Genomic DNA, 27,631 nt, shown 5'->3' on the forward strand with positions numbered 1-27,631 from the left:
TTTGTTCAATTTACGTAGAATTTCTTAGATTCTGGCAGTATATTTTATTTATTTTGTAGAATTTTGTAGAATTATTTCCGGCAGGGTCTGCGTGTAGGAGCGGTCGGCCAATTCATGGTCGACATGTCTCAAGTTGGATCCCGACTCTCATTCTATGTACGTGCCTCAGTTTATAAAAGAGTTTTTAATTAATAGTGCGCTTCCCAGATAGCAACGGGTCTGGAAGTATTGAAAAATTGCGAGCGCGACTGTAACAGTTTCCACGATCAGAGAACTGCCGTGCAGAAGGCAGGATGCAACTATTGCTCTGTGTTCCCCGAGATTTAACCCTTTCAGACGGACGCGACCCGTAGCATCGAGGAGTACGACTAGAACGATGATGAATTTAATCAAGTAATTCAAGTGGCAATCAACCGCGAAGTTACTTTGCAAGGTGTGCAAATTTCCAAAGTGCAAGGACGCCGTTCGAATTATTCGACGAGCGAAAGTTTCTAAACTCGTGGCGAAGTCCATTGTGTGGTTTACCTGCTGTTCGAGAGCGCCGACGTGCGACTTGAGCGAACGATTCTTCAAAGTGTGCATCGGTGGCATTGGTGCGCTCTGCTCCGTACGTTCGTCAGAAAGTTTGCCGCGTGAGACTACCATATGGTCAACTTTGTCGCGCCCGACGGTGGGTCGTGAGGACGTGACTCTCGGTATTGAAAGACAGTCGAGGAACGAAAAGGATCTCTTTATAATTACCGAGCGCCAACCGTCCGTTACATTTGGAAGGTCGGACATGCTTCTCCAATTAACGCGAAATTTCACGCCATTGTTGGATACCACGGGCGGAACGTCCAACAACTTGGAACGTTCGTACTCGAAAGACAGCTTCGAGTTCTTTTGATTTTGCATTTTCGGCGTATTGTCAAGACAGCGAAGATCGCCGTGTCGTTTCTTCTCACGTGAACGAAGATGTTCAGAGAACCGTGCATCATCGGGACGACGCACGGTGTGTTTCTTTGCGGAGGAAAGCTCGCACAAGGAATTCCGAGAATTCTGATTCGTCTCTTGGATGAAGGATGATCGGAAATGAATGTTGTCCGCGGCTTTGGAAAAAACCGCGACATTTGTCTCGGGTAACAAGATAATCTCGCTCGGACAATCGGAGAGGACAACCTCCTCGGTTACGTTCTTGGAATCAAGGGGCTTTTTCGGACAGCCGACTTTGTCCTGGAAGCCAAAGGGAACACTCGCGGATTCGTCAGTCGCTCGTGGGAAAGGGGAAGAGGCCATTTTATTATTTTCAGCTTCCCCGAGGAAGGAGCGCTGCCAATTTTTCGGAAGCTCCTCTCCGGGAACGCAGGATAATGGACGTTCTCTACTCCCCAGGGATCTTTGACTCAAGAAACCGCAGTAGTGAACGTCCTGGAAACAAGGATTCTCGGCTTGTCGATTCCGGGAGAGATTCCCATCTCGCTCGTCGAACGAGCTTCGCATTCGCGGGCGCTCGGGAGATCTAGTATTCACATTGGATGATCGTAAAGCAGGATCGTTGTTAGAGTGAGATTGCGTCGGTGCGTTAAAGCGTTGCGTGCTGTAAGCGCCAAGCGGATCGCCATGCTCGTGGTGCAGGATAGATTGCAAGCTGTCGCATATCAAGCTCTTGACTCTGAACCTTACCTTCTTCAAGCTGTGCTTACGGTCTACCGAGCGCGCGACCACGGTCTCTTTAGCGCTACCATCGGCACTAGACAGCGTCGTGAAGCTATTATCGTTCGGGGAGAGGCGAGGGGAGGCTACGAGCGTGCTCGTCGTAGTCGTCATGGTCATCGTCGTTGTCGCAGCGCACGAACCCCCCTCGTTAGCGCTCGCGCGATCGCGCTTCGGTTCGAGGGTGTTGTGCTTGCTGTTGCCGGGGGTCTTATTCGGCGGCGGGTATATCGGGTGGCACTTGGTGACCGGCACGAAATCCGGTGGACAATCGACGGCCACCTCGCGGTAAGGCTTTCTGCCAACCACGAGGAAGCTGCGTTCCGCGTTATGCTCGAGCTCGCCAGAGGCCTCGCTTCTCAGTGTGGAGTAGCCGCTGGAGATCTGCTGATGCCGCTTCTTCTTCGGCCGCTGCCGGGACGAGGAGGACGAGGAGGAGAAGTTGCTCAACTCGATGCCGAGAAGATCGTCGGTCGAGCCGGCCCGGATCAGTTCCTCGATGTCGAGGCTGCGGGTCTTCGCCTTCAGTTTAGCCCGCTCGTCATTCGTGCGACGTTTCGCCGGGCTCTTGCCGGACTTGCTCGCCGGCTCGGCCTGGGAAGGCTCCGTCTGCTGGTCCTTGACGCGGACAGGCGACACCTTGTCCTGCTCCTGCGGAGCCCTTGGCAGCGGAGATTGTTCGTCTATCAGTCTGGTCAAGTCCGACATTTCGTCGGATCGCAAGAGACCCTGAAGATCCTGCAAGTCCGTCAGTCCGTAAGCCGGATTGTCAAAGGAAGTCGTGTCCCGGGTACGGCCGAAGAGCGGGGCTACCTTGATATCGGGCATCACCGACCTGCACGGGGAGCCAAGGTCTATCCTCCGGACGTCGTAAGTCGGGGAGTCCTTGTGGCTTTTGTCATGCCCGAGCATCAGGCTGGTATCAAGGGGAGCGGTGCTGTCCGATCTACCCGACGAGCTCCTCGGACTCGCCGAATCATCGCTGCACGTTTTCAGCATGGTGGGATAATCCTCCTTGGCAAAGGGGTAGTCGTCCTCGATATCGACGCTGGACTCCTTCTGTCCGCCCGCGTCTTCGTCAGCGTTCGCGTATACCTCGAAAGCTTTAAAGGTACTCGTCAAGTCCGGCGAGCCGGTCGCGATCAAGCTGTCGCGATACTTTTTCAGCCTCAGCTTCTTGCCGGTGGCTCTCACTTTCTCCTCGTCGTCCTCGATATTCAGCTCGATTTTCAGCATGGATGACGGAAGACCGTTGTGGAGATTGATCGTCCTGGCCGCCGCGTCCGTGACGTCGTGCGCGCGATCGTCCGATACGAGTCTAGCACGTCCGTCCGCGATGGTGCGCGTCTTAAGGGTCTCGTTTTTAAGGTTTAGGGAGAGGTCGAGGTCGCTAGCGCTACGGGGACGATGCTGTAGCCCGTTCCTATAATTGGAAGAGCAGTTCTTTACCTTGTTGGGGTAGGCCTTCTGTAGAAGGGTGTCGGGCACATCAACAGGTAGCTCCCGATGATGGCCCAGGGCGCCAGGGGCCCACATCTCATCGGGCCCCAGTCCCTCCTGCGGCTTCTTCGCGTCGCGCGAGCTACTGTTATTGTTCTCTTGCAACTGCAATTGTTGTTGCTGTTGCTGAGAGTGTATGTCCGTCACGCCACTACCGCTACGCCTTCGGGACCTGAAACGAGGGGGGATCCTGCGTTAGTGTCACTATTAACGGATTAACATGTGTTATTTTTCAGTTCTCGGGGGCTTTTCAGATTTCTTAATGCCACGCCGTAATTTATCTGGAATTTAAAGACGCAAAAGTATCCTAGGCTCAATTCGGCAAAGACAACGGTTTGTAAATAAATATAAATGGTTTGTAAATAGTTTATATCTTACAATAAACGTTTAAGATTTATAGTTTGGTTTAATCGTGTATCTTTACAAGGATCATTAAACTGTGTTAGATAATTGAATGTGTAACGTCTGATAAGTAGAGACTGAATCCTGCAGAGTTTGATCCCTAACGAGATAAACGTTCGATAGAATAGTAAACAGATGCATAACTGTAACTCTTTTCCTACGAGACGAAGGGAACTAAGTGAAGGATAACTAGTTATTGGTATATATTTCTCACACGCAACTAGGGTGAGGTAAATTGCCGGCTGTTACGAACATAAAATAGTACCTCGGGATACTATTATGCATTTGCGGTTAATTAGATACCTTTAAGGCGTTAACTAACTCAATGTTGACGTGAGTCACCGACAACGTATCATTAAGGGAGGTCATGCTCGCGATAAAAAAAAAAGGACGTGCATGAGAACGATAAAGTAACCCCATTTTGATAACCATTGTTGGCTATTTCCTTTATCAGAAATAATAGTGAAATAAAATAGAACGATAAAATATTGCAGTACATATTCCATTCCTTCTTTCAGTGAAATACATAAATAGCAATCAAATTACGTGCTTAATATGCAATATCTTTGAAAAGCCATTGAGACAAGATTGTAGAAATCGTAAAAAAGTTCGATGCAAAGTTCCGTTCGTTTAAGCTGTTCTGACTAAAGCAGCCTAAGGGAGTTGCATTAAAAATCCTCGATAAATCTCGCAGTCGCGGAGTATTATATCGTAATATCTCTCGTATCGGTTAAACGGCTAAAATTTTTATGAGAATTGAAAAAAAACTCTACAGTAAACGTGTAACTAAATCGCATGCGGAATTTAGATCGTCTTTCGCTGAGAGGGAAAGTGCCATTTAACTCGGCAATAGCTCGTTTTCCCGTTCCCCCTTTCCTTTCTTTCTCTGGAATATTTCTTTCTTCCATATTTTTAGATTTCGTATGGAACGTGACGGTGCTCGCGTGGAAATAAATTCAGCCGCTATATATCACATGACTCTCGATAGTGCATGTTACATGATGTCTCAAACGAATGTAGAATCTCCTGGTCGCTCGGTCGTGCGAAAAGTCTCTGGGACATGCACACGGCAACAGATCGGAAAGAAACTTTCGATACGATAAATTCAAAATATATGTATTACGGCTTGTCAGTCGCCGTTTTATCATGTTCGAGAGAGAATCCGCGGCAGTTATTTTTCGTTATAAACTCGTTCCGACTAAAGTAACCTAAGGGAGTCGCATTAGAAATCCTCGATAAATTTCGCAATCGCGGAATGCCACGTCGTAATTTCTCACGTATCGATTAAAGTTCTTGTGGGAACTGCAAAAATCTTCTACAATGAACATGCAACTGAATTACACAGATTATTATATTTCAACGAAAATCCTATTGCAAAGTGATTGTATTTGTATAAGTTTGGATGATGAATATAATCAAATGCATTAAAATTTTACCAAACTATTTTTACGCTACATCAGTTAGGTGAATAAAATTTTGTTAATTAAGGGCTCACACGTTGCATTAAACGTAAATATCAGAAAATCTTATAGAAGCGCGGTACACTTCTTCATTTATTGACTCGCAATTTCTATTTATGTGAACTATATAAAATGTCAGCGCGCACTTTTTCCAATAAACAAATTAATTGGATATACGAGCGCATAGATGTAAAAATATATCGGCGATGGAGAAACGGCTACATCTGGTCGTGTATCATTTTTAAAAAATAAATATTCATAATCCTGTATACATTGCTTTACAATAATATTTGATGTTGAATATTAAAATGTTGCGGAAGGGCCCATCTCTCTGAGTCAAATTCATCGAAAAATCTACATATTTTTCTAACTCGACGGCGCTGTCCAGCGCGATAATTTCCTATTTACACGTGTGCGTTACTGTTTTGCATTATAACGCAAGATATCGGAAATTAGATTTACGCGACAAAGACCGTCGACCTATATAGGACCAATAGGCCTTTTCGCAGATCTGATTACATTGTAGGGCGTAGAGCATTCAACACAAGAACGCCATTACACTCGTTTGGTCCTTACGCAAATACGCGTGGAGGGTTCATAGAGCGGACGATAAAGAAGGAGACAATGGAAATCGCGAACAAAGGCGATAGGAAATACGGTACCACGATTCAATATACGTTTGAGTATAAACGAGAGACGTCCTGCGTTTTCGGTGGCATCTTATGCAACGCGATTTAATGAGATCTTTAGAATTCTTGCGATCTAAATGGAAAACGCAAACGTCGCGTTTTTTCTTCTGTAATTAACTAATATCTCCTCCTGTATTTTCTAGCCTCACGTTCTCCGTTTGGCGTGTTATATAAAACGAAATCGCAAGTAAACGCCGCGGGCAACAAAAATTTTTATTTTCAAATTATATTTTTCATGAAATGATGGTAAAAGTTGAAACACAGATTTTTTTATGTCCGTATAAAAGATACGCTCTAGTAGAGCATACTTTTCCAAATAGCTCTCTCACAGCACGCTTCGAAGTTTATAAAGAAAAATTGTTATCTCGATCGCGCTGAATTTTAAAGAAGCTATCTCCTCTTTCCCGCCCTTCTCTCTTTCGCTCTTCCTTTTTTAACGCAATTACGGGAATTAAATAAGGCGGGGAGCAAGGACCGGGCGGCATTGTCAGGAAATGCCGCATTTTTTCCCCTCCGCCCCGCGGATCGTGCTCTCTAATAGCCGATCTTTAATGTGCGAGCGTGGTACGCGCCGCGTGAATCAGTTCCACGTGGAACCCGTAATGGAAAACGTGAGCAGGTCAGCGTGATCGCCGTCTGCGAAACGATGTCTAAGCCGGTCGACCTGTCGGGGCGTTCAGGAGGGATAGCCTTTCTTAAAGGGCAGACCCGGTGTGAGAATGCGTTGCCAAGAAAACGGACAGACGGCGGGGCCAGGCCGGTTTTGAAGCGAGTCTACGAGAAAACTTTTCCAAAGTTGTGAGGTTCCTTTAATTTGAGCTGAGTGCATTCCTCTGCTCCGGGGGATTGATAATCCGGTCGGGGAAATGGCAGATTTTGCTCTGGCCGACGACAATACAACAATCGACACGAGGCTCGTTGTGGAGTCGAGCGAGGGTATCGCGAGCGATGAAAATGTTGCATTGCATTTACAGCAATTTGAGATGATCGGCTATAAGGTAAATTGATGATAACGATAATAATCTAACTCGCCGCCTGGGCTTTCATCCGTGAGTTAACTGAAAGCTAAATTGACTCATAAAAGCTATATTGCAGCATTATATCGATAATATCTATATGATGCAATCGAAAATAATAATATAGCTCGTAATTAAATCTTTGTAAAACGCGATGCACTTTCTCGCCGTCCATCCGAACTTCCAAAACAAGACTACTCTCGCCGGGAAAATCCAATTGGAAAGCTATTTTCTCACTTCCCACACCCGTAGAAAAAATTTCCGGATCCAATGCTATTACACTTGAATGTATCATAAAATAGGATCGATACAGCATATTTGTTATAGAGAAAGGAATGTTTTAATCTTAAATAAAAATTGTTGGAGAAATTGAGTCGCCAGTAGTAAGTTAAAACCTTTGTGATCAATAATTGAGTCGACAAATTCTGGCACAAGATTGTGCCAGAATTTGTCGACTCAATTATTGATCACAAAGGCTTAAATAAAAAGTTATAAAATCTAGAATAAAATAATAGTATCGTCTTTTGTTGAATGTCGTGGTGCCAACTTGGTGCGTTGCAAGTTGGAGGGAAAATTTGTTCTAAAAGCAAGACTAGATAAACTAACGTTTATATAAGTTACTCTTGTCTCAATATAGTAAGTCAATTCTTTTTAATTTGATAGAAGAGAATAAGAGTTATTGATTTTATTTTGATACCGTCTTACACAAAATGAGGTTGTGAGAAATATAAATGCGTCAAGAATATTTTTTGCCTCGGTAACAGAAATCCTTCCTGAGGGTGCAGGTTCGCCGAATTAAATTTCGGACTCATTTAACTATTTATAGTATTCTAGAAGAGAGTGTTCTTTAGTTCTACGCGAAAACACGACAGTTCTCTCGGACGAAAGAACCTCCCTTCGCCCTGTACTTCTTTTTCCGTGTGGGATAATGCAGGAATGAACGCTACCCCACACGTCTCGTCGCATTTGTGACGGCGCCCGTAATTTACAGTAATCGCGGCCGAAAAATTGGCGACGCGCGAGATATACGAGTGAAAGTATCGCGTGTCCTGACGAAACGGAGACCCGCGAGAGGAATGCAAGTCTAATGACGACGGCATCGTCGGTGCCGGGTATCTCTATACAAATCGTGACTCCTGCGCGAAAGGTCACTCTTGCTTTCTCAATTAATTTCTCCATTCATGCCTGCACTTTTATCGCGCCATCGTTTTCTCACCGCGCGGCTACCTTCAACGGCGGCGAGATCGTTCAGGTTCGCGCGAAACGATCGTCACGAGTTACGTAACGACCGTACACGTGGGGGACAGTGTCATCGATTGTATTATCGAGATTCGTTTTCCGGAATTCAAATTGGCAGAATTTTGTTGACGCGCGACGAATGGGAATCGACATGAAAAATTCGTCACTCTTTCCGAGCTTGATTCAACGTGGGAAACGCGCCGGAGCCGATAATTAAACGTCGCGGCCCTTAAGGTCGCGAAAAGCCAGAAATATTGATTTCCACGCCCAATAGAGATCCAATTTATTTTTGTAGCGACGCTTATCGATAATTACGACCGCTCGCTGAACGAGCGTCGCCGGCGTTTACCGCGGCGGTGCGGAAATCAAGTTGCTAAATTACGGCGCGCGTAACTACCCGTGTTTAACGAAAAGAGATCGGGGCGTGCTCAAGGCTCGAACAATTATTCGCGTAATCGCGTGCGAAATCCGCGGTCGATTATGTAATGCGAGTTACGCCGGGATGAATACGCTGCTTGCGTGACTTAAATTCCTGCGGAGTATTTTGCATTTTCGCAGAAAAGTTTTCCGCGAGATACGAGACGCGGCGGAAGGAGCTTCGACGCGGGAGAAACAAAAAGCGCGCGTCTCCCGCCGCACAAAGTCTCGAGATATGTCGCAAATGCGGGAGAGAAGAGGAATGATTCGTTCGCTCTGACTACGTTTGTGCTACGCGGGTATTTGCGGAAATGTAAACGGGAAGAAAATGGAAAAGGTGTAAATCTCTTGTTATATAAACTCCTGCCTGAAAGGAATAAAGCTCGTTTCACGGGTGCGCTATTCGATTACGGCCCGCAGTCAGATTAAAGCCAGTTAAAGCCTTAATATACCGCGCGCGCGCGAGATAAATTAAACTGGATTTTTTATTCAAACTTATGTGCACAGCTAAATCCAGTGTTTATACTTTTATTACACCGCTGTTCTTCATTGTCAGGAATACCTTAATGGAATCCTTCAGCCATCTCTTTCACCGACACGGTCAAATATAGTTTTCGCGCCTGTTATTCTTTTTATTAGCTTCTATGCACAAAATAATACCAGGATAAGTTGCGGGCCGAATAGCGGAACATTTTCATACTTAGAACATTCAAAAGTCTAGAGTTTTGTGATTTTATAAAGCCAATTTCAAATTTAGTTAGAACTACGAATTGAAAATTTCAACTACCAATATCTTCTTTATTAGACTTCGGAATGTTCTAAGTACGAAAATGTTCTGCTATGCGGTCCGCAACTTATCCTGGTATTATTTTGCACATAAAAGCTAATAAACCGAATTACAAGCGCAAAAACTACATTTGATTGTGTCAGTAAAAAAGATGGCTGAAGGATCCTCTTAATCGAAATGCAAATTTTGGTCTACCTTGCGCGCACAAATGCATCCTGCGTGTAACGAAAATGGAAGAGGCCACTCCGTGAACAGGCCAGCGAGGACATTCGCTGTGTTACTTGGCGCAGACCACCGTATTCATGGCAACGTACAATTCCGTATGTCCGTCCCTGGCTTAACGATACCCGTGGAGGCGGGCAGGTAAGCAGGGCTGCAGTCAGGAGCGGAAACACGTGATCTCCCCTTGTTTCGAATTCCACGTGAGAATTCGCGCTCGATGTTCCCAGAGTCGGGCACAGATATTCCCTAGCGTAATTCTATAAAACTCTCCACGCGAATATTCCACTTCACGCACGTTTACGCGTTATACACGCACGTTCGTCCCGAAATTCGTTTCAGAGGCGCTGCACTTTGTGCGCGAAATTTCGTCTCTCGAGCACTTTGCATACCTCTCGCGGCTTATATCCATTCGCTTGAATAAAGGAATCGAGTGCACGAAGATAAGAAGAGATCGAGTTATACGCGTGACGCGATGAATCTCGAGCTTTAGAATCTGACGCGCCGTCATCCGTTTCTGAGAAAGATTTCTGATAATTAATCATCAGTTGCGGAGAGCATTACATTACTTGCGGCTGCGAATGTATAGCTGTCGCGAGTGCGGATCCTAAACCACGGTGATTTAGAGACGCTGTACATTCTCCGACGTTAAGTAACCACGACAATGAAATGCGGAATCTTTAAGGGGATCCTAAAGACGCTGGCGAGCTCGATCAGTGTCGATAGGAGACGGAATTAAAAAACGTCAATTACACAGGCCTACAAGATTTTCCCCACCGAGATCTAAGGGTGTTTCTCTATGTAATTTTTTGCGCTGAATCCAAATCTGGCCGCAGAATTTGTCTAGCACGTCAGGATTTTGAGATATTCTAATTTAAAAGTGCAAAAAAGGCCATTTTTTGACATTTTCAGATGAAAATAAGTTTGAAACGCAATGATACTCGTTAATTTAGTCAACAGATTCGGATTTCTCATGACAAAATCTACGGAAATGCATATACGCGGTTTTCGAAATGGTATAATATAATTACAACTGTAGGACACTTAATATTAACAAATTCCATATTCTTTGGTACCCAAGCACCGAACGTTTCTCAGACCGATTTCTTCATAACTTTGTATCAAAGGGTTTTTCGGGTCACTGATTAAGATTTTAAAGTTAGAATTTGTATTTTCAACATGGCTGATCAAATATGGCGGCCCAAAAATTAAAAAATCGTTACAATTCTCTCAAAATCCTGACGTGCTAGACAAATTCTGCGGCCAGATTTGGATTCAGCGCTAAAAATAACATAGAGAAACACCTTTAAATCTCGGTGGGGATTCAAAAGTGTCATTTTTGTAGGCCTGTGTTATCGACATTTTTTATTCCAAGTTTCACTCGGTCCGAGAAATTTATAGCCAATCAGTCGGCAACTTTTACGATAAAGCAGCAATTTTATTAGCTACACATTGCTCAGACCGAGATTTTGGATACTTTAATTCCGTAAAAGAGTTTTGCATTCCTATAGAGCCTAAAAGATTACTTCTAACAAAGAATGTCGATAAAACAGACGGCTTTAGGATCCCCTTAAAGGGCGCGCCCAAACGCGATTCCGTATCTATGCGCAATTTATTGGCATCCGGTGTCCCAATCGTGCAGGTTGTCGGTGAATGTTCGGGACTTATTTTCTGTGTAAATAGAACGGACCGAACTGGCAATGACTGTTGCAAAAATTGCTAAACGCTAGAGGACTTCTCGACTCGGTATCTACACGAAAAATAAGTTCCAAACATTCACCGACACCCTGTACATTTATGTTCTCTAGCTGCGGTAATAACGCGCGGTTATTACCGAGATCTTCTGATTGTGCTAAGCAATAAGTGGCACTTGATAACGAGCAGACTGCTATTACATTATCAAGTAGCTGCGTCCCACGGGGGCGCAATACGTTACAAGTGCATCGCGTTAAAGGTCGTTCCCAGTGGAATACCTATGCACGAAACCCTTCGCCTCCCTCTTTCCCTCTGTTTCGTTCTCCCCTTCGAACAGGCATCTTTAATTAAGAGCAAGCTTATATTTCGCCCCGCAATTGTAATTCACTTGTCCCGGCGAAAATGTTTTAACTCAAATCTAAATTAAGCACGCAAGTGTGACGGCCGCTCGCCATTAACGCGTACTTTTACGCATATTTTCTTCGCAGACAATTAAGTGCTGCGCGCTGTAATTTCATACGAGGCGTATCCTGCAACTTGCAGCGCGTAAGAATAGCGACGGTGATATCAAGCGGAAGTGATCTCCGCGAAAATGCGCAGTGCGTCGCTTACGCGCCATTGACAAAATACTCGTGGCGCGATTGTTGTTGCGAATAACACGATTTGTTGTGCATTAATTATAACGGCAACTGTATCGGTATTTAGAGTTGCAGCATTCCATTTGCGTATATAACGTGCACGCGAGAACTGCTTTCAGTTATGCGCGAACTGGCACGGAATAATGGAACGACAACTCGCCGAAAAGATTTATGATGAATCTGACGGTACAGTTTGGCAGCGCTCGAGCCGGAAAGTATTGACGAGTTTTCGCCGGAATTTATTACCTGCCGATATTTCGTGCACGGTGCATCCGGAAGTGCACCGAGCGTATCGAAATTGTGTCATCATGCACCTAAATTATACATCAGGTACCGAAACGTGCGCAACACATGTTAGGGAACGGCGTATCTGCAAGGTGCTTCGCACAAGTGCACGGTAGAAATTCAAGGTTCACGAACTGAAAAGTCGGATTTTCTCTCATTAAAGTCGGTGTTTTTTTTAACTCGCGTGCATTCGGGCACGTACGCGCCGTACTCCGAAGCGAAAATAAGTCTCGTCGATTTCAGCGGAAGCACGAGGACTGTCGTCGTTTGCAAATTCGAAAGATTTATCCGTGCAATGTCCCAAAATTCATTCTTCGCCATTCAAAGACTCGACACTCTCAATTTTCATTTCTCTTTCATGAATTTCTGTCGATATATCTGCGCCAGGCGTGCAACTGCCGCAAAAGAAATCGCGCAGACAATTCCGAACCATTTGTATTCTCCGCATCGTAAAAAACGTATGAAAATCGAAAAAATGTTTTTTTTTTAAATTCTATGGGGAAGGCAACGAGTCGTGGGATAAAAGGCCTCAGGCAGCAAAATTCCTTTTTCAGTCGTCATTTCCCGTCCCTGGAACGTGACTCCGGTAACGGTTTTCTATCAGTTTTTCGTGACGCACTAGAGTAGAACGTTAGGAAAAAGAGAGAGAGAGAGAGAAAGAGAGAGAGGGAGAGAGAGAAATGAGAAAAATTTTCCGTGGCTCTCTTTTATCTCGACCGCAGCGAATACGGCGAATTCCTCGAACGAAAAGCCCCAGGTGTAAATTGCTCTTTTCCGTTCGCGCGCCGTATCTCGCCCGGAGATTCAATCCCCTTCGAGTTGACCCCGCTCCGCTCGCCGATCGCGGCGAGATTCTCGATCGCGCGCGGAATGCGCGGCGCGAATTATTGCGGGGACGCGCGCGCGCGCGTCGTGTCGCGTCCGCTGGGAACCTACCAGTGTAGCGTTTTGAGGATTCTCATGGCGTGGACCTCTCAACGGCTCGTCCTTCGCTCAAGCCTCATGGACGCTCGCGCGACTCGCGACGAAGCTGCATACGGGCGAGGAATCTCAATGCGCGCCTCCCGCAGCGCCGGGAACCTTCCGGTTTTCCCTGACTCTTCGATCTTTTCTTACGATCCCCGCGCAACTCGACACTAAACACTCCTCGCTCCCTCCAGATCCGCTCGCGCTTTTGCAGTCGAGTGCTCCTCGACTTATTCTTAGACTCTCTTTCCGTTTCTTTCTCAGTCCAGTATATTTTATATACTTTTTTTTTCGCTGATATTCGTCCCAGCTTGTATCTTCTTCGTTCAGGCCTCTTCCTGGGTAACTCTCAGACGTTTTCTTTCGTTTAATCTCAGCTCGCCTGTGAAGTATCGCGAACGTTCTAGTCTCGTTCCGACCTTCGCGAAACGCTTCTACATTCCGCACACGATCTCCCGCTTCCTCTTACCACACCCCGTCGCTTCATATCTCGCCGAGTGTCATTAAATATTTACGCCTATCTCTTCGCGGAGAGCGCGCGAGTTCTCTCCGATATATTTTTCCGCTTCTTTCTTCGCTAACTTCCTCGCATCTTTTCCTGCTCGCGGCGCTAAAACGCCCGGACAATAGGGCGTCCTCGTGCTTGTTCCCACGCCGATCCTATAACGCCCACGCGATTCCGCCGAGTCAAGTACCTTGGTCCCTTACGATCTCCTCGACCTTCGGATTCTTTCGTAAAATTCCCATCAATTCGGGAGAATTCCTCGCTCTTCGCACACCGGGGAACCTTCGAGCGCACCAATTATAACTATCTCGGAGATTTAAACGAGATGTTACGTCCCCATCGTACACATCACGTCTCAAACACCGTGACTTTTCCCGGAGTTTTCCCCCGCGCGTCCCCCCCCCCCTCCGCCCCTCCGCGAGAATCTTCTCCGTGGATCACTTTACACCTCACGCGGCTCGACCTTATCTCGCCCCTCGCTGGCTTTTACGCGCCAGCGTACATCCGCGTATGCCGCGCGCACGGTGGCACATTCCACCTGTACACGCGCACACCGAAGCACACAGAGAGGAAGAGAGAGAAAGAGACGGAGAAGACACACGTACACCAAGCACCGACACAGCGCGGGTTATACGCTCGGTGGCCGCGCGCGTATACGGTCACGCGACGGACGCTCGGCGCGGATGCACGGACGACGTCGGAGCTGCGACCGGCAGCTCGGCGAAGGAGGTGTATGCACCTTCCGAAGGCTGTACGCGACGAGGGAGGAGTCGGAGTCGGCGGCGGCGGCGGTGGCGGCGGCGGCGGCGGTGCGGCGGCGCGCACTATATCGCATGGAGAACGCTCGTACCGGTTTTGGCCCGCCGCGCCGGCGGACAGATATTCCCGAGTCTCCGTTAACCGCTTTAATTGCGCCCGGTTCACGCCCCGCTCCAACCCCGACGCGACAATCGGCTGTCGATACCGAGCGCGACCGCCGAGCGATACGAGCGGCCGATCGTGGGGTCCCGCGCGCGGTACCGTCGCGTCCGCACCCTGCGACGATCCGCTGGAATCCGCTCCGGGGAGGAGAGTCGTCGGTCGTCGGTCGCCTCGTTTTCCTCGACCTTCGACGTCGCGCCGCGAAACTCACGCACTCCCTCTCGCGCGTCCTCAAGATCGGGCCGGCGGGCCCGGGGACGTTCACAGGTGCTCACAGGGTCCTCGGCGAAGGGAAAGGGATGTATACCGTGGTCGTGGCGGAGTAAAACGGAGAACGGAGAACGCGCGCGCGCACACGAGGAGGACGAGCGTCCCTCCGGCTTCGGACTGACGTGAGTTTGTTGGCTTCGCTTTACCCCGAGAGAGCCAAGCCAGCCGGTGCCCCCTTCTCGTTGTCCCTCTCTGTCTATCTTTCCCTCCCCCTCCCCCGCTCTCTTCTACCTGTTCAGCTCTCTCCCCTTCTGTTCCTCTGTCTTTTCTCTCTCTCTCTCTCTCTCTCTCTCTCTGCACATACTGCTATCTCTCTCCTTCTCCAATGTACCCCCTTCTTCTCCGCCAACCATCTCCCCCAACGCTCACCTTCCAGCTGCGCGTTCCTGCCTTACCTCGCTCCCACTCCATCCACTTTTCTTCCCCTCCTCCTCCAACTGTTCACCGGTTCAACCGCGAATGTGTCTCTTTCCATCTGGTAGAATTCGAATCTCCCCCTCTCGTTTCGTCCGACCTCCCTCCACAATCTTCCGTCTTCCTTCCGCAGCGCGCTCCGTTCTTTTCCCATTTTCGGCCCTCTCGTCGTTCTCTCTTACTCCGTTTCTCCCGTCGTCGCCCCATCCCTCCTTCTCCATCCGACTCGGCCTGCATTCCTGTCTCCGGATCTCTGCTCGTCTCAGTAAAGCGTCATTCTCGGCTGTCTTTCGTCCGGACGAATTTGGACCTCTCCTCTCTCAGCCTCTTTATTCCTCCCTTTCTCGTTTCTTTCTTCCTCCTCCTCCTCTTATCTCCCTCTCTCTCTCTTTCTCACACACACAGCTACGCACACATACGCTCACTCTCTCTCTTTCTCTCTCTCATTCGTTCGTGTGCTCGCTCAATCTGAGACCTCAAGACCACTCTCCGCTGCCATGGCGATCACATGGCTCCAGCATTGAAGTCTCTCGCTCTTTCCTCCCCCTATCGCCCCCTCCGCCGCCACGTCGCGCGAGCTCGCGCGCGCGGGCTCGAGGTGTGCGTGAGCGCACGAGAATGCACGCACGCATTCTCACGCGCATGGCGCACCACACTAACGCGTTCACCACGATCGTCTCGTACGCGGTGGTATTTCGACTCTCAGCTGATCCGACGATCGTTTTCATCTTTCTCACGATTATCAATCCGACCTTGCTTCCTCAGCGTGCCAGGACGCCCGAGGCGTCCCTGCTCCCGCGCGGGAGGAAAAGGCGCGATGGCGTCGCGAGCGAGATCGGAATAATGGCGAGCCGCTCGACGACTCTCAGCGGGCCTGTCGATCCCTCCTCTCGTACGAGGCGCGAAGACGCTGGAGTAGCTGTCCAATTTAAAATCATCGCCGACCTCGCGAACGATCCGTCGCGGCTCCGCCGCGTGTCGCACGTTCGATTATAATAATTGCAACAAATTGGAACTCCACGCGGATACGTTATTGAGCCGATCGCGCCTCTCAATGAGACTCCACGTTCTCACTTTTGACACGTGGCAGATCGATACACGTTAAATATAACATTTCAATAGGAGCGGCGCGGATACGCGTTAAGTGCCGCACTCGTGATCGAGGCCGCAAATGGATGAGGCACTCGACCATCGGATACAGGATGCTGAGTGGTACCGTGAGACACCTTGATATTGTGTGCAGATTTTTGTCTGCAATTTTATTGTCCGCGGGCGGAGGAGGAGGCAGTGGCGGCGGCGGCGGCGGCGGCGGCGGCTTTTGTCCGTTCGCGATTCGAATGTGTGTCGGCGTCAAACGAAACAGAATGCGCGTATCCGCCCCCCTTCCCTCTCCCCGCCCCCCCCCCTCGCCGGGAATCATTGCGCAACTCTCATTATTCGAATTGTTTCCGTGATGCCGAACGCGCATTTGGATTAACTTCGACCACGGAGATATTTATCGATCGCGCCGAAGCCTCTCCATTACGTCCACCCGCGTGCGCTTGCCGATCCGCGCCACGTCCGCGAAGTGTCGTTCGAAAAGTAATTTGCGGGACGGAGCGCGCGAAGACGATCGATCGCGCGCTCGTGACACGCCGGGGATTGAATTACATAATTCTTTAGCCGAGATATCCCGTAATTTCGGGGCGGCGGAAACTGATCGCGCCGACGACCGTGCAAACAGCGCGATCATCGTCCGGCGGTATCTGTCACGCGCGGGTCAATGATTCGGCGATCATTAGATTGATTAATCGCCGACGTGGCGTTAATAAAGAGAATGGCCCACATCTCCCCTGCGCTCTGCCCTGTACGTACGAATCCCCCCGGCAGTTTGGAATCGAATTTCGCGAAAATGTCGGAGAAAATCGTACGCCGCGTCTCGGTTTTTACTTTCTGTACTGAGAGGATCCTTCAGCCATCTTTTATACCAACACAGTTAAATATAGTTTTCGCGCTTGTAATCCTTTTTATTAGCTTCTATCCACAAAATAATATCAGGATAAGTTGCGGACCGCATGACATTTTCATACTTAAAACATTTATTTCAGAAGTCTATAAATAAAAAGATATTGGTATTTGCAATTTTATAAAGCCAATTTCAAATTTAATTAGAACTATAAGAAATTGAAAATTTCAAATACCAATATCTTCTTTATTAGACTTCTAAATGGTCTAAGTATGAAAATGTTCTGCTATGCAACTTGTCCTGGTATTATTCTGTGTATAAAAGCTAATAAAAAGAATTACAAGCGCAAAAACTATATTTGAATGTGTCGGTAAAAAAGATGGCTGAGGGATCCCCTTAAATATACCGTTGTGTAACATTTGAAGGTTTATTCGAAGTAAATCCACCAGAAAATTCAATAAAGAATCACTGCATCGCTTTTTAAAGTCGACGCCTGAAAGATACATTTTTAATCGTCCGAAGTTATTGATCCTCGTGTTTTTACGCGGAAAACCCCGATTCCACCGGCTGAAGCATCCGTGGATGTGAAGGCGGCTTGGCAGATCTGGGACGCGTACGAAAATATGCGGAAATGCTAAAGTTCTCGCCAGCTCGTTTTCTTAAAACGAGATACGTCTTGATTCGCAAAGTAAATGTTACTCATTTATTCATAGGGATTCGAGAATAGCTGTAATATCTCCCAGGAAGAAACAAGAAGATGACGAGGTAGAAAGCGCATCTTTCCTCATCGCCTCGGACATTCGTTTATCGAACGAGTAACTGAGTAGGTCGTACCATTATCTCCTTTCGTTCGGCTTGTTTTACCACTATCTGTGTCAGAATTAATGATAGAGTTCCTTTTCTTTCGCGCATCAGTCACATTGTCGCACTCAGTTTCCTTTTTGCACGCTCTTCCCTGGCCCCTTTCCAATCCTTTTCGAAGCCAGAAAGCGTACGTTGCATGCCGGCGCAATGTGGTTTGCATAAGACAAAAGAGCATGGTCCACGGAGGGAGAAAGAGGGAGAAAGAGAGAGAGGGAGATGATTGGATTTGATGTGGTGTAGTCCACGGCATGCGTACCGCTATTCTTTAGGTCCGCCACTCTGAATAGTCTCATTGTGCTTTTTCAAAAGACATCGTGTGCCAAAGACTCTACCAGTAGTTTAGTCAGTTCTCAATAATAGACGTATCCGTTAAAAAAAAAGTACGCAACTTACATCTCCGCGCGAAATATAAATTTCGGCAAACTTTCTATCGTGCCGCGGTATCTAAAGTTGTTGATAACCTGCCACTGTATACACGTGTCGAAAAATCTCTGACAGTGGCGTTTCTAATAGCGAATTCGATTGCTCGCACTAGTGCGCACTTGCTTATAGTCAATTCTTGTATTTACAAGCTCGCTATAATGCAACGTGAGATCGATCACGTTTGCAAAGACGTATCGTCCAAGCTGCCGATCTGATTCTCATTATTTCCGACGCGCGATTGGAAGTCAATTTACATTAAGATTGCGGACTTTTCGAATTGAGCGCGCTTAAATAAAATCTCTTAAACCAAATATTTCTCCTTCGATCGACAGCGAAATGGTGGCTCGGTCAACGCGTGGTTTAATCATATCGATCGACCTATAGACATTGTCAGACAGTGTTGACCGTCAGAAGCATATTCGTCGTGCCCGTCCCCGGGAGATTAACTCGCCTATCGATACTGTTTGCCTACCGATCTCCCAGGTGCGGTCGTCGAACCCGCGGGCGCGCCGCATCGGGCCGCGGCGTGTCGATCGCAATACCGAATTGACTTTTACCTTGGCAACTCCCGGGAAGGGACACTCGGGCGCGCTCTTTATAACGGGCGGTGCGCGATCACTTTTACAAACCGCGTTACGCGACTCGCCGTTTTACGGTCGCGGGCGTGTCGATTTTCGAGGCCGGGAAGAGCCCCCCGACAAAGCGCGGCCCTTTGTCGGCACCCCGGGAGGCGAATTCTACACCGCGCTTCTGGCCGCTTTCGAAAATTTCGGGGCGGCGCCGGCGGCAACATGTGCGCGCGATCGCCGAAAACTCGAGCTACGTGATCCGAACCGGGCACTTTGCGGGCCTGCGTGCCCGAAGGACAATGGTCCCCGCCTTGCCGCGGGTACCAGACGAGTGAAACCAGATTCGCGTCGGGAATTCGTCGCCCGAAAGTCCCGCGTGGCTGCAGAATCCTCCAATCCGTGCCTAATATCTTCTCGACTCGAGTGGTTCCGTCACCGGGACCCGGTGGTTCTCGGTAATGGTAGGCGTAGCAGGGACCGGTGACGCGCTCAGTCTACGTTCGTAGGTGGTCCTGGCGCGGAGGACGAAATCACAGATTTCTATATACTGCTAGACTGCCACTGTGTCCCGGGAGGAAAGGTCAATATTTTGGGAGGTGGTAGTATCGGTCATTTTAAGCAAAAACGTTCATATGAATATATGTCCCATTCCCCATTGTTTCCGAGATAGAGCTACTCGAATCTCTCGTGTATTTAATTTTTTTTTCTGTACACTTCACCCTTCATCCAACCTCATAAACGTCCGCGGGAATTTACTTTTATACGTCTGTTAACTGTTGTGCTGATACCATTGTAGAAATGTTCCAAATGCCTCGCTTGTTCACAAACGTCGAATATACAGATATGCTGTATGTTTACGGTTTCTGTGATGGTAGACGCTACTGCTGCTGTTGAAGAATACCGTCGACGCTTTCCTACACGCGGAACTCCGAATCGTAAAGTGTTTTCCAAGGTTTTCAATAAATTGCGTGAAAGTGGAACGCTTCCCAGTGTTCATGTTTTATCTGAACGAGGACGTCAACAAAATGTGCACTATCTCGGAAACAGTGGGGAATGGGACATATATTCGTATGAACATTTTTGCTTAAAATAACCGATACTATCATCTCCCAAAATATTGACATTTCTTCCTGGAACACCCTGTATGGAAGTCTCTGGACGAAACGGGCGCCGAGAGTTCCGATACGCTCGTCCCGCTGAATTCGAATCGCGTATCGGGCACGCGCATTAGCGTCCTCCGCGAGGACCTAATAGACCGTCCACGTGGCTAATTCGCCTATTTATTCCTCGTATCGCGCATTCGCAGCCGACGAACGAGTCGTTACATATTTTAGACGCGCGAGATACGTCCGCACGTTGCCGCCTGACGTAATTTCGTCGCGTGCATTTAAAAACCCGACCGCGATAATCGCCGCGCATGTGTTATCCGCTATGTACTTTCATCTTCCGACGTACTTTAATTACTTTACTCAGGTCTGGACTGAGCTTTAATTTGCGGTATTGCAGCGAAGTATCCTTTGATGGTTTTACAGTTGGCTGATCCAAGGAACCAGCGTACATCGACTCACGTATATACGGTGACCCGATGGATAACTGTTCCCTTATTTCGACTTTCAATTTATAAGTTTGGCAACATTAGGTACAGCTCTTTCTGGGAGATTCCCTTTGAAGTCCCACCTTTCTGTCTCATTGCGTTATTAATGTTTTATTTTACTAACATGCAGCATTTCAAAGGGCACGAAAGGTAACGTTGGACCGCTTTGCAGAAAGCGCTCTCTGTTTCCGGCGCAAACAGTCCCGTTTAATATCCGACCTCTCTAACCGTCCGTCCCTCCCCGAAGATCCGTGACGCCGCTTAAAAAGCACGAATTTCGTGAAGGAATGTCCCAGTCATTCGAGATTTTTCATCGGTCGCAAAGGGGACGGAGGGGACACTTTCAATTATCCGACCTTCTCTTTGACGTTTGAAAGAGAGGCGCAGGTAAAAACTCGTGAAACAATTCGTCCCCTTGTTTGGCGGATCTGGGCGCAACGTTATAATATCCCCGAGGAAACGGAAACGGAAGAGGACGGGAAGAACGGCTCGGTTGTGCGCCTCGCGCACACGTGTGTGTGTGTGTGTGTGTAAGAGCGTGCACGCCCGGCGTTTTAAATAATCTCACTTAATCTACGAAGGGATATTAGCGGATATACAGTTACCGCGGCAACGCCATGAAAATGCAGCCGGCGCGCGCGTTTACGGACGACACTTTAATTAAACCGACTAATGCGCGAAAATTTATTGCGCTCGCAAACATCGCGCGGTCTGTCAAGGTGCCGACGCGCCTCCGACGATATCGCCGGGAGATACGAAAGCGCGATGTTACCGATACGCTCGGGTATCCGTCGCCCACGATTTTCAACATTCAGCTCCAATGGAGCGTCCGACGTCGAGTCGCCTTAATGAAAATCCGCGCGCGAGAAATCGAACGAGTCACGCCGTCGCGGGAAAAACGCGGCGCTTCCGCGCTCGCGGGAGGTGAAGCGGAGGCGAAAATGGGATGCGTGGCATCGGCGATGTATCGATCAAACACGCGGGTAAAATTAGAAAACGCGAACTGGGAACTCGGAGAGCGCAGCGTAAAACCGTCCCATTAATTCCGACGTTACGACGTGAAATCGACACGACGTATCGACACGACCGATCGACAGAAAACGGGACATGGCTCTCTCGCGGGAGAGAGAGAAGGGTGGAGGGAGAGACAGGGAGAAACAGAAAGAGGTAGAGAGAGACACAGAGAGACAGGGAGAAAAAGGGAGAAACAGGGAGAGACAGGGAGAGACAGGGAGAGACAGGGAGAGACGCGGAGAGACGCGGAGAGACGCAGAAAGACGCTGAGAGACAGGGAGAGACAGGGAGAAACAGGGAGAGACGGGGAGAGACGGGGAGAGACAGGGAGAGACGGGGAAAAAGAGGGAAAGACAGGGAGAGACGGGGAGAGACGGGGAGAAAGAGGGAGAGACAGGGAGAGACGGGGGAGACAGGGAGAGACAAGGAGAGATGCGGAGAGACACGGAGAGACAGGGAGAGACAAGCAGAGGTAGGGAGAGACAGAGAGGGGGAGGGAAGGAGGGGAGAGAGAGAGGAGAGAGAGAGATATGAATCTTCTTCTCTTTGCCGTTTTCTGAGCTGCGAATTTAATTATTCGTGAGCATGCGAAATTCCCCTCCTCTCGTCGCCGTTTTACCTGCAAAGAATGGCAACTCCGAGCCGCGGAGCGAGGCATGCCCAGCAGGTCTTGCACGGATTGCACACCCGGTTTAGGTCGAGCCACATCGCCATGGTGCCGTGCCCGGCGCCGCCGGAGGAGAACGCGGGCGGATGAGATCTACCGGGAGAAGTTATCGATAACGCACGGGGTCGAACGTATCGCGATCGGATAAAGGCAGCCGCTGCGAGTACGTTACGCAGGATGGACGTGGGCGCGAAATTGTTGACACGCCGCGGCGGCGGCGACGACGACGGGCGCCGTGCGCGAGAACTGGTGCCTGGTATGCGGCTTATCAATGTCGGCGCTTGATATCGCGAGCTTATCTCGAACGGGTTGCCTCGCCACGTACGTGTGTACGCGTGTGCGCCGCGTGTACGCACGGTAAGGTAACCGATTTGTGCGCATACGCGTATACACGCGACGATAATGTCTCCGCGGCGCGTCGCTCGGTGGAGACGAATTTTCGGCGCAGCACTCTGCCCGATTGTTTCATGCATAAATGCGCGACGTTCCGAATTTATCGCCTCGTTTAATCCCGGAGGGACGTCGCTATTTAGAGGAGAACGGGCTTCCCGCCTTGTCTATTAAGTAAATACGAGAAATGATTTCATTTCCAACCGGCCCGAGGATTCCTTCCTTCCCGCGATTATCCCTGCTCGCGTTAATCGAGGGACGTTGGAAGAATTCAGTGTCAACTGAAAATCTACGAGAGAAGAAGGTTCGCCCCGAGATTGGGGGGAGAGCAATTACGGTCGACTTAATCGGCGTCACGCGACACGACGCTAGGCTTTAATTCTGAAATATTGTGTAACAACTTTTCCAAATGTTTTGTCGGTAGCCCAATAACAGAACAATCGTATGTCCCCACAGACAACTGAATCGGTTCGAACAAGAGTACAAAAATAACTTGAGAGAAGAGAAACCTATTTTAGAAACATGAACTTTTGTAACAAGAATAAAGACTTATTGTCGCCAGTGAACAGTTAACCAATGTAGGAAAATGAATAAACGATACAACTAGCAAACTTCCACACTGGCAAAATTTGTTTTTAAATTTTACTTAAAATTATTTTTTTTACAAAGTAAATATTTATTCTATTTAAATAAAAATATCAAATTTTAGGTAAATCTGTGTATTATGTTAAGTAAATTAATTTAAATTAATTTAAATCATTACATTTTCTACATTCAACAAAAGATTTAGTGAGATAGAGAATACTATTTATTAAATAAATTCATTGTTTTTGTTAAATAAGATGTTCAATTTTCTTCGCTGTAAAACTTATATTTTAGTAAACATTTTATAGAATTAAAGTAAAATTTTTTTAATTAAAAATTATCTACTGTTTGATATTTAATAAATACGTAAATTAAAGAAATGTATGTTTCAATTTGTTTATTATTTTTTAAATGCAAGCTAAAAAACTATTAGGAGCCACCTGATGAATAATTTTCTTGAGTGAAGTAATATTTTTTTGGATTAAAATATTTTTTTATCCGTGTAATTTAAGAAATTTATCGCGAAAAATATTACCTCAGCCAGAGTTTGAATCTCCCTACACTTTAGACGGGCGTCCCACTAATTCGACCACTGAGGCATGAATTTTTATGCCAGCGTGCTATGAAGACGGAGCCTCTTAAATTAACAAGAATAAAGTTTTATTGTTACCCTTAGCCTTGAGTAAAATACGTCTCCCTTAAATGAAGCTTTCAGTAAAAAAAATTGTTTAAAACAAATTCAACCCCTTCGTTTCACGCCAGAGCAAGGATCCAATGTTAACTCAGTTTCGCGACCGAAATGTCACACGTCTCCTTTCTACTCTCGCCGGCGCGATTGACGTCAAATATTTCAGACGGCCCCAACTATCGATCAACTTGCCGAATTAAGCCCGAATTATATTGAGTGTTTTCCTTCCCTACGCTATCGCGCACAGCCGTGGGGTCTCACGTATCATTGCGTCATCTATTTAAACCGAATGCGTGTGTCAACACACGGCGGCGCGTCTAACGCAGGAGCGTGTGCGTGTGCGTGCGCACCTGAGGTTCCGACCTGTGAACATACGCGTGCATACGGTACACAGGTGGGAGGTAACCCCCGGGAGTAACATGTGCTCGATTGCACACGCGATAGACAACCCCTTCGATGAGTCACTTGCGGCAAATAAAGGAGACGATGGGACGGGAGAAGGAGGGACGGTCGTCGCTTTCTCTCTCACGCGCGCACACGCAACGCCTTTTCACCAGCGAGGAGGACGTTGTCGGCTTCACGTTCCTCGTATCCCGATACGATCTCCCTCAACGTGACCGCATCCGCCGGTCTCGCTACGACGTCACGGGGCGTCACGACGTGACGTCAGACGATCGGCACGGATATCAAATCCGCGCTCTCTAAAAGTCAATCGGTGCGTTATCACTGAAAACAGTGAATATTCGCTGATTCACAGTTACAAGTACAGCAGTGAATTATTCGGTGCTACACTTACAACTGTTTTCAGTGATAACGCACTGATTGACTTTTAGCGAGCGATTCGACACTGTGCAGGCAGATTACTCGCGGCGCCCGGGAAAAATGGAAACAATCTCGTTATACAGGGTGTCCCGTTTTAACTTGGACAGTAAAATATCTCAAAAGCTAAGCCCAGCAAACAAAAATGTTTCAGACAAAAGTTGTTATAATCCACCAAGAAAAAGTTTTATTAATATTATATGATATGACACATAATATGTATTCCAAATAACGTTGCTTCGGATTGCGAAGACATGTCTGTCATGGAGTGTGTCATATTAATAAAACTTATTTCTTAGTGAATTATATTATGTTTTATTAAATAAAAATGACCCTTTCCACAGATAGTATGCAAATTCGTGAAATAAAAATTTGTTTAGGATTAATATAGCATTAATATTATACAAAAAATATATTACCATAAAATAAATGGAAAAAAGTCGGTCTCGAACTCGAGACCTCCAGCATTCTAGTCGCTCGACTTACTTATAGCCCGACCACGCGGCTAAATTAAAAAACGTGTTATCGATTCGGTAGATTACACACGTGGCTCATTTAAAAATAATTTAATTTTTAAACTAATGTCCATTGGCAAGAGTGAACTGCACCGTTTATTGTTGGCGAGGATGTAGAACAACATATTTCAAATTTAGCCAAATCCCCAGCATACGGACCTATATCTTCCCCTTGTCAGTTTAATTCATGTTTGTCTCTTCCTAAAGTAACAGCCGGAAAGAGACAGAGAACGAATTAAGCTAAGTTTAAAGTTAAACGACGTTGGTGAAACCGGACCTGAAGCCAGCGGCGCACATTGCTACTTTGCCTGCCGGGTTGTTTGCGAGAGCCAATCAGGATTTAGCCTTAAATCACCCGATCTGCAGGTCTGCGCCCTTATTGGCCCTCGCGAGAAATTCAATAGGCGAAATAGTACCGTGTGACTTTATAATCGCGAGACGAGACTAATGGGCGCGAATTTTCGGGACTGTCGCGATAATCGCGGGGAATCGTGGAACGCCGCGAGTGCCGCGGGCGAGAAACCCACCCCCGTCGCCGTAATAGAATCGGCTAACTATATCCGATCCTTGACCTAAAAACTCATTGATCTGCCGGGTAATCCCAGCGCGGAGCGCTCCTCGCGTCCCACAAAGCGCGAGATGCGATTACGCGCCAGGTGGCGACGCGACGCGCAATTATGTCCGAGAAATGACGGCGCGGCTCAGAGCGCAGGTATCCCTCGGCGGTAATCGAGAACCCTTTTGAAAGGGCGAAGCGCTCCCGCGCGGCCCTTCGCGTCTTGATCGCGCGGGATGAAAAATCGCCGTCGCGAAACCTACTCTCTCGTAACAAGGAGTAAAGCGCAAACTTTCCCGCGAGAAGCACCTCGGCTCGTCCGTCCTGCACCCTTGGGAATCCGTCGTTTCTCCGTCTGTCTTGCGCGCTCGTAAAAATCGCGGGAATTAAAATAACGACTCCTGCGCGAGAGTTTGACCGTTCGATCGTGTTTTCGTGAGCGGCAGCGCGAATATAAGTGGCCAAGAAACACAAACAGCTTATTGGTAAACAAAATGAGGGAGGCGGTGGTGCAGAAGAGCGCGAACGCGAAAACACGGAAAATTTACTTTTTTCCGTATTACCCGTATTCTCCTAATCAGGACAACGTTGCCCTGTTCCCTTTCTCCGCGCACGTTCCCGTTGGTCGCGCGAGTCGAGCTAGAAACCCACGAAAAAAAATAATTAAGCGGTAAGACCCGAGACTCAAGCGAAGTGACCGATGGCAGTCGAGAACGTGAGTAGCCATTTTAAAACTCAAGCAACGCTGGAAAGTCCAATTGGCTGAAATTTTCAAGTCCCCAGGTCTTAAGGCCTGCGCCCACGATGCTAGAACTTGGTTCAAGTTTTAGTTTCGAGAAATATGTGGCCAATCAACTCGCAGCTGTTCCGCAAAAGCCGCAAGCTGATTGGCTACACATTGGACCAGGTTCCAGCGTCGTGGACGCAGGCCTTCACTGCCTAAGTTTTTTCGTGTGTTTAGGCCCTCGGCATTTTTTTTGTCGTGGAGAGAAATGGGCCGTGAGCCTCTCTCGCGTCACAGCGACGAGTCTTCCGGTGCGTCAGGTGCGCGTTCACGGCAGGAAACGCAGGTGCGCGCACCGTAGGTGGACCCACCCTATGCCAGCGCGTTACGGAGAAGGTCGGGTCCCGGACACATCCGACCATACTTAGCGATTACGGCGATGCGTATCGGACACTAGACACGATACGCATGCAGGAATTCTTGAGAAAGTTTTGGGCGAGGAAGGGGAGGGAGTTGTGGAGTCGACAATGGCATCGGGCATGGGTAAATAGCGACAGGCAATCCTGCCGGGGCCCCCGGCTTTTCCCAGACGCTTCTATTGTGAAGGTCGCCGTCACGAGAAGCGCAGACGAAACTTAAATTCCACGGCGTACCTCGGTTGGCCTTCGGGACGCAACGCGAGAAGCTGCGTCGGAATAACGCGAGATATCGGGTCTCGCGGAAAATAAATAAATAATATTTTCCTCTCCGTAACGCTTCTCGTTACATTCGCCTCCTCTGGTTGGAGTGCTTTCAGGTAGCTGCGATAAAGAGAGAAAATTTAAATTTTTCTTCAGAAATGTGTGTGTGTGTGTGTGCGCGCGCGCGCGCGCGTCACAGTTATTTCCTTCATATCCTATTCGCAACGGTAGAAAAACAGCCAGGGAAGTTTGCAAGCGAAACTGTTTCGGATCAAACTTGCAAAGTGATAATTTCCGAAATAGGAAAAATACGATAAACTTTCGCGATACAATAAAGTTCGCAAAGTCCGCGAATCTCACTGTATCCAAAGTTCATCGCGTGCTGAATGCGCAAAGAGTTTTTAATGCACCGGACCAAATCTTATTACGATAATTACGTTCGTATTCATCAACTTCGTTATTATAACTTGATGCAGCACTCGT

General features: G+C 47.8%; 1 protein-coding gene across 4 annotated transcripts in view; it reads right to left on the reverse strand.

The window, feature by feature from the left end:
- LOC105565921 (MAGUK p55 subfamily member 5-A) overlaps positions 1-27,631 on the reverse strand; it is a 92,774-nt gene that overhangs the window by 12,347 nt on the left and 52,796 nt on the right. For all 4 annotated transcript variants that reach the window (XM_012019508.1, XM_012019507.1, XM_012019509.1 and 1 more), the window contains one exon: positions 3,142-3,364. In XM_012019508.1, the coding sequence (XP_011874898.1) occupies positions 3,142-3,364 (223 nt within the window). The remainder of the gene's footprint in view (positions 1-3,141; positions 3,365-27,631) is intronic.

The sequence above is a fragment of the Vollenhovia emeryi genome, unplaced genomic scaffold (assembly GCF_000949405.1).
Source record: "Vollenhovia emeryi isolate VEMERY1.0 unplaced genomic scaffold, V.emery_V1.0 DF939148.1, whole genome shotgun sequence".
NCBI lineage: Eukaryota > Metazoa > Arthropoda > Insecta > Hymenoptera > Formicidae > Vollenhovia > Vollenhovia emeryi.